Source organism: Chiroxiphia lanceolata, chromosome 19, assembly GCF_009829145.1.
Source record: "Chiroxiphia lanceolata isolate bChiLan1 chromosome 19, bChiLan1.pri, whole genome shotgun sequence".
Lineage (NCBI taxonomy): Eukaryota > Metazoa > Chordata > Aves > Passeriformes > Pipridae > Chiroxiphia > Chiroxiphia lanceolata.
In genome coordinates this window covers 12042241-12049741 of record NC_045655.1, presented here as the reverse complement: position 1 = coordinate 12049741, position 7501 = coordinate 12042241, and the positions used below count along the sequence as shown (strand labels likewise).

General features: G+C 64.6%; 1 protein-coding gene across 1 annotated transcript; it reads right to left on the bottom strand.

Moving 5' to 3' along the window:
- Positions 1 to 560: 560 nt before the first annotated feature.
- CBX4 (chromobox 4) lies at positions 561 to 5121 on the bottom strand. The gene is made up of 5 exons (XM_032706909.1): positions 4970 to 5121; positions 4832 to 4875; positions 4087 to 4152; positions 3315 to 3381; positions 561 to 2795 (listed from the first exon to the last, which is right to left on the bottom strand). The coding sequence occupies exons 1-5, from the start codon at positions 5036 to 5038 to the stop codon at positions 1467 to 1469; spliced, it is 1575 nt and encodes a 524-aa protein (XP_032562800.1). The 5' UTR covers positions 5039 to 5121; the 3' UTR covers positions 561 to 1466.
- Positions 5122 to 7501: the final 2380 nt, after the last annotated feature.

The window sequence follows — 7501 nt, the reverse complement described above, 5'->3', positions numbered from 1 at the left end:
GCTCCACTGCTGGGCTGCCACCACCCTGTGAGCCATTTTGTAAAGAATTAGCCCTGTGCTGTATTTTCCAGTGGACTCCAGGAATTATTAATCTCCTTCAGAGACCTTTGCAACTTTCTTGGTGGAATTTGGACCATCTTCCTTTCTGTTCAACTTCTCATCTAACCACGACCCTCCCCAACACTGGGATGGATGGCAGCAATCACCCATCATCCCCTGTGCTGCCTTTCCAGCCTGTGCTTCCACAGCCTTCCCCGTTTCCCATCACAGACCTCACGCAGCCCATTTTGGAGAAGCCCAGCCCTGCCCTGGCACTGTGGGGAGAGGGAAGCACCACACCACAGGCTCCCACAGCCTCGCTGCCCACCCAGAACACAGGGCGCCCTCAGCACTGTGGGAAAGACACTCTTTGGGTGAAAAATCAGAACTATATTCAATATGCTTTATCTCAGAGCTGATGTTTTAACCTGCAGGTACCTGCTGTGGGGCAGCCTGGCCACAGCCTGCCTGCACAGAGACCTGCCATCCCTGTGCCGCAACAAACGCACTCCAAATCCCGGTAGTTTTTGTAAAGGTTTATAGTCCTTTGCCATGATTGCATGATACATTTCTTTCCCCGTGACACAGCCCTCGGACCAGGACGCGCCGCTGGCAGCTCGCAGCAGCTGGGCTTTGCACTCCGACCTACACTAGCTGCAGAACATCAAATGCACTTTCAACATCTCCATTTAATATTTACATTCAAGCAATTAATAATTGGAAGCTTATAGTTTAGACATTTCTAATAGCAGCAATTTCTATAATAGCTCGTTTAGCTTTAGATAACCATTTTTTTTTTTTTGCACATAGAAACACCACATGTGTACAGTATCAAAAAATATATACGGGTATGGTCCTGCGGGTCGTGGGGAGGGCAAGGGGCTGAGACTAACAAATGCTCAATGGTTAAAAAGGAGAACAGAAAATAGTCGTTTGATATAGTTTATAAGGTGATCTAGGGACTCCATAAATCTAGGCTTTATATTTCATTATATAAATACCTACAAATAAATATATTAGCGTGGCCAGGGAGCGACCAGCTTTCAGCTCAAACAATACATTTCAATAACACCACGTACAAACGGGAGCAAGAATCACTCGACAAGTTAGCACTGTTAAAATATAATACTATAACTCTGAGTAACTGGCGGGTCCCATCCTGGCGTGTCCCATCGCCCGCAGGTCCTGGGGCAGCCCCTGACCACAGGGCGAGAGCAGCGGCGAGGTCACCCCACGTGGCAGGGACGGCCACCGAGCCCGGCCCTGTCCCGGCGTCCCCTCGGTGGAGATGGCAGGCTTGGCCGCCGCGGCGCGGGCAGGGGCACACGGGCTCCGGGGAAGGGGCACCAGTACCGTGGAGGAGGATGTGGGGCCGGCGGCCCCGGGGCGGGCAGGCAGCTCCCACGGGGAGCAGCCGCCGTCCCACCTCACACCGTCACGTACTCCTTGAAGGTCACGGTCAGGCAGTTTGCGGTCACGTCTGTGATAATTATATTCCCAAAGAAGGGCTTGAACTCCTGCAGGGACTCAGCCTCATCCTCCTCCTCCTCCGCGGCCTCCCGGGGCTGCGGAGGCTCCGTGGCCGGTTTCTCAGCCGGCGCCGGCGGCACCTCCGGCTTCACCTGCGCCAGGGCCACCTCACCCTCTGCCCGCGGCTTCACGCAGCGCAAGTCTATGGGCTCGTCCAGGTCCGAATCCAGCAGGATGACCTCCGGCTGGGCGGGTGGCTCTGGCCGCTCTGGGGCTGGGGGGCTGAGGCAGGTGGGGGCACTGATGCTCCGGGAGGTCAGGCGCTTCTTGCCCGGCTCCCGCTCCACGTGCGGCTCTGACAGGCAGCGCTTCCGCGAGCCAGCGCTGGAGAGGTTCAGTCCCATGGAGGAAGGGCTGTGCTCACAGACAGGACTCAAGGACCAGGGCACGAGGTCTGGTTTGGTGGTGAGCTGCAAGGGCTGCTCCGCTGGAGGAAGGGGCAGCTCCTTGGCCAAGGGAGTCTTTTGGGGACTTTCGTCCAGCTCCGCAGGGGGCTGCCGGGCCTCGCCCTCTGCTTTGCTCAGGGCGTTGCTGCCCACCACCCTCTCCTCCCCTGGCTTCCTCCAAGCCTCTACCTTCTCCTCCCCACCCTTCTTTGGAGTCCTTTCCTCTGCAGCCCGTTTCCGGGGAGGCTCCCCGGACTTGATCTTCACGGCCTGCATGCCGTTCTCCATGTACTTGCTCATGACGATCACAATGCGCCCGTTCTTGTTTTTGTTCTTGACGATCTTCATCTTTCCCCCAAGGCCATTGCTGGTCACCCTGTCCCGGGGGGGCGGTCCAGTGCCACTGGACAGGTTCTTCTCGGCCCCGTTTTTGCTCTCTGCTGTGAGGTTCTTGACTGGGCCCAGCAGGTTTTTGGCTGGGCCATGAGCCCACTTGTCTGGGTGGGCGACCAGGGGAGTCTTGTTACTGTCCAAGCAGGCCTGGCCCTGCGGCTCCTTGCTGCTGGGCTGGTAATGGGGCTCGTACATCTTGGGGTCCGGCTGGTAGTGGTGGTGCTTCTTGCTGTTCAGCTGGTAGTAATACTTCCCTTTGCTGTGGGACTGATGCTTCATGCTGCTCTCCTTGCCGTTGGGCTGGTACTGGTGGTGCTTCTTGCTGTTGAGTTCATACTGGTGCTGCTGGCTCTTGCCGGAGGAGCTGAGGTCCAGCTTGGGCCTGGTGTCCACGGCCGGGTCCTGCAGCCCCGTGAGGATGTTTGAGCGGCGGGCGAAGGAGGGAAGCTGCAACACAAAACCAAGGGCCGCGCTCAGTCGAGGCCGGAGAACCAGGTGCCGTCGCTCCAGCCGGTGCTGAAGGCGCCGGTGGAACCCCCGCTCCTGCAGCAGCTCTCGTTACAGGACGCTGCATCCCGGGGCGCCACGTCCTCGAGCAGGCGGCCCCAGCCCACTCCAACTTAGAGGCTGTGCATTGCTCCAGATTAATGAAGCAATGAAAAGAAGAAAAGCCCCCTTCAATCAGCTGTCTGGGAACGGGGGCTGAGCGGGACGGCCGCTGCCGAGCCCGCGAGCAGCCTGCTAATGCCACCCGGGCGCGGGCACAGCGGGGCTGCCCTGCAGCCCGGGGAGGGGAGGGGGGAGCGCTGAGCTCAGCACTGGGGCCCAGCGTCCCTGGGGTGTTGTGAGGAGCCCCGGGCTCCGCGCAGCCTCCCCAGCATGATGAAACCCGCTGCAAGCGGCTCCCCGGGGACGGTCGCGGCAAACAGTGCCCGAGGGTGAGGGGCTGCACTCCCGCGCGTTTACCTGCACGACCAGCGGCTTTGGCTTGGGCCCCCGCTTGCGGTATCCCATCAGCTGCTCCTGCCGCTCCCTGCGGGAACACAGCGTCACGGCGAGGCCCGAGGGCGGCACGCGGACCCCCGGGGCGCACCCAACCCCCGCGGCGGCTCCCCAGTGCCAGCGACCCTACGTGGGTGCAGCGGGGAGGTGGCAGGAGGGGGACCGGGGCCCGCAGGAGCGGAGCCGCAGGCCGGGGGGCCCGCAGGTGGCAGCGGGCCGGGGGCACAGGCACTCCGTGGAGGCAGCGCTTTCCCCGCTCCCGCCTCCCCCGCTGCGGCGAGGGGCTGAAGTTTACAGTTTGCGCCAAAACACTCCAGGAAATAAATGCGCGGAAAGAGAAAAAAAAATAAAAAGGCTTTAAAAAAAAAAAAAAAAAAAAAAAAAAAGCCGAAGCCCGTCCAAGCGCAGCAGCAGCAGCAGCAGCAGCAGCAGCAGCAGCGCCGCCTCCTCCACTCGCGGCATCGAATCCCGGGAAGCAGGAGCGCGAGGCGCGGCGTGGGGGGGGGGGGCGCGGCGCGGGGGGAGAACCGCGGCGTGGGGGACCTTGACCCGGAGCGTTTCCCGGTGGCCCCGCACCGCCCGCCCCGCCGGGGCCGCGCCCCCCAGCCCGGCCCGGGCCCGGCCCGCGGCCGCCCCCGGCGCGGCCCCCGGCTCCGTGACGCATCTGCAATTGCGGGAGCGGCGCCGGGCGAGGGTCCCGCCGCCCTTCCCGCACCCACCCCCTCCGCCGGCTCACCTGTTCTGGAAGGCGATGAGCAGCCGGGGGTCCAGGATGTTCTCCTCCGGCTCCCACGTGTTATATCTGGGAGAGGGGAGGAGAGCGGCCGTCACCGCGGGGCCGCGCCGGCGGGGCCGGGGTCCCGGGCAGGGCCGCCCCGCAGCACCGGGCCCGATGGCAGCGGGGTGCGGAGATGGGGTCCCGGGAGAGGGGGATGGGCGGGGAGGGGGCCGGGGGGGCGTCCCGGGGACAGAACTGTTTATTTAGCGCAGTTATTATTCCGGAGGAATTCCAGGCATGTCATGATGAAATTTTCCAAATCCCCTTTCCTGGACCCAGGAAAGCGGCCGCGGGGCGGAGGAGGGACCCGGCCGCCGCGTCCCGGTCCCCCCCCACCCACACTGTCATGCGAACCCCGAACGCTCCGCAGCGGCCGCGCTCGCCCCGGTGCCGGTGCTGCCCCCGCCTCGGCGGCGGCTCTCGGGGCTGCGGGGCGACGCGGGCGATTTTTGCGGTTATTCCCCCTTTCCCCTCCTGCCCGCCCCCCCCCTCCCCGTTCGGTTCTGCAATATGGAGCCCGACTCCGAGGAGGGAAAGGGGGAAGGAGCCATTTTCTGGTGCACATCAGCCGCCGCCTGCTCGGCTCCCGCCGCCGTCACCGCCGGGCCCCGCCGCCGCCTCTCGCCGCGCGCCCGCCGCCCCGGCCGGGGCCCTTCCCGGAGCCCCATCCCCGGCCCCATCCCCGCCCGGTGTCGGTACTCACTTGGGCGACCATCCCCTCCATTTCACCAGGTACTCGACTCTGCCCTGCGCGGCGCGGGAGGCAAAGACACGGCGTCAGCGGGAACCGCCACCCCCGGCGCCCCCGGCCCCCGCCGCCCCCCGCCGCCACCCCCCGCACCTTTCGGATCCGCTTCTTCTCGATGCTCTCCACCGCGAAGACGTGCTCGCCCACCGCCGGCAGCTCCATCCCGCAGCCGGGAGGGGCCGGGCCGGGCCGCGCTGCAGCCGAGCTGGGCTCGGGCTCCGGCAGCTCCCGCCGCCGGCCCGACAGACACTGAGCGGCGGCACCGCAACCGTGCAAATCCCGGAGCGAGACGTCAGGGAGGCGGCGCCTCCCGGGCCCGGCTGCCCGTCAGCGGCGGGGCCGGGGGATTGGCGCAGCCCTGCCGGGGAGCGAGGCGGGGAGGGGGCGGGCGGGGGCCGGGCACGGCGGCGCGGGGAGGGGGGGCGCGGGCAGCCCGGCCCCCGCCCCACGCGTGACTCAGCACGGCCCCCACGGGGCCGGCACAGCCCGCGGGGCAGGTGCGCGACCCGCGCCCGTGGGGGGAGAGGGGTCGGGCGGGGGGTCCGGCCAGAGGATGCGCGGGGGGGTCCCCGCGGGGGACGAGCCCTCGGGAGGGCTCCACGGCGCGCCACGTCGCGGGCAGCCCCGGGCCCGGGAGGCGGTGGCGCCCACCCCGGCATGGCCCGGGCCGCAGCCGCCAACCGCGGGCCCGACCCTGCCCGGGGGAGCCCTCGCCCCGCTGCCCAGCGGGTCCCCGCGATCGCTCTGCTCCCGGCCCGGGGACACCGAGCGGCGGCGGGCCCGGGCCCGGGGCAGGTGGCGGCGCTTTCCCCGCCCGGTGCCGGAAGCCGCGCGCGGCGGGGCCGCTCGGGGAGCCCGGGCCGGGCGGCTCCGCGCACTCGCTCCTCGCTGGGCGGATCGCGGGGAGCCGGCTGAGCCTCACGCGTGTCCGCGGCTGCCAGCGGAGCCACCCGGCCGCTCCCCGCACTGCTCCGGGAAACGCAGCCGTGCCGGCGCGGGGGGCACCTTTCCCCGGGCAGGTGGAGCGGGACCGGGCACCGTCCCGGTGAGAGTCCCGGGCCGGTAGCTCCGGCCCTCCCCGCCGGCGCTGCGGGAGCGGCTCGCCCGGGATCCGCACCCCGGGCGCAGGACGGCGGAACCACGGACACCCGTGGGGCAACTCTCGGCGCGGCGTGGAGTCCTCGGCCCCTCCCGGGGGAACTCGGGTCCCGGGGCTCGGTTCCCGCAGGTGCCGGGCTGTGCTTCGCGTCCGGTGACACCGGGGCCACCTCGGGGATCGGGGTGGGCGGGGGGTCCCGGTGCCACCACGGTCCCGCCGGCCCTCGGGCGGGACTGCCCGTGGGGCTCCCGGCGACTTTCTCCGGGGTGCGGGAGGGACGGGGCTGAGCCCGAGCGGCACTGGGGCCTGGAGCGGCTCCTTTGCCGGGGGTCGGGCAGCATCCCCCGTCCCCCGAGGACGTTCCTTGTCCCCCCGTGGCCGGTCTGACCCCGGCCCGCGCGGCCCCGGCCGGCAGCAGCCCGCGCCCTCGGGGGCGCTGCCCGGGCCCGGAGGGGACACACCGGGAGGCACCGCTGAATGTCACCGCGCCGCAGCCCCTAACAAAGACGCAGCCGCCGCGATCGCAGAGCCGAGCCAATAAAAAGCAAACTGATATTACAATTTTGATTTCCCTGGAGGGCCGAAGGGGCTTAATGTAAGAATTATTATCCATTGTGAACAGCAGCCCAAGGAAAGCACACACAGGAAGATTTAATTTTTTTTTTTAACTTAGTGGTTTTCCTAAGAAACATACATTCATTGAAATTTATGCCAGTGGAGTTTGTTAACCCTCCCCTTTGACATTTCCAGCTTCTCCTGTTGCCAGAGGAGACAAGCCGAGCACAAACCGCTAATGCTCGCAATAAACTAAATGTCCAGGGACGAGCATGATTTGGTGCAGTTCCTCCCCTGCCTGGGTAAGCTGGAGAGCACGTCCAGGTCTTGGTCCAGCCTGGCGAGGAAAGCTCTGCTCTTCCCAGGACACAGTCGGGAATAGGCGATGAGGAGGGCAAAGTCTGGCTGGCTGCATATATAGAAAAATACATATATTTTTAAATGTGTGACCAAACATCCTTGGCATCTTGTAGAACCTGCCTCAGAAGCAGTTTGAGAGGCTGTTGATGAAATATAATATATATTAAAAAAAAAAGAAAAAGTGAAAGCAACACTGAAAAGCAATATTAAAAGCATTTTAATCACTGCCTGGCCCCTGGCTCCCACAGCTCAGCAGCAGCTCCCGTCCTGCAGGTTCCTGCAGGATCTTCATCTGCTTTCTGTTACGGGGCTGATTGCACATGATTCGCAGTAATGATGGTAATGGTGGTGATTTTCTGTCTCTTACCTTGCTCAGGCAGCAGCAGTTCATGAACTGATACATCTTTCCCTTTGTCAGGCCCAAGGAGGACACCTTATTTGAACCACATAAAATAGCCTAAATAAGGAAAGTGGGAAGCGTTTCCAACTGTTGCCTTTTCCTGACTGGCTGGGGCATATCACAGAGAAGAGACAAGGAAAGGGGTTTCCAACCAAAAGGAACATGAGCCAACTGCTGCCTTTAAAGCCAAGAAAGCAGCAGGTTGGTCCCG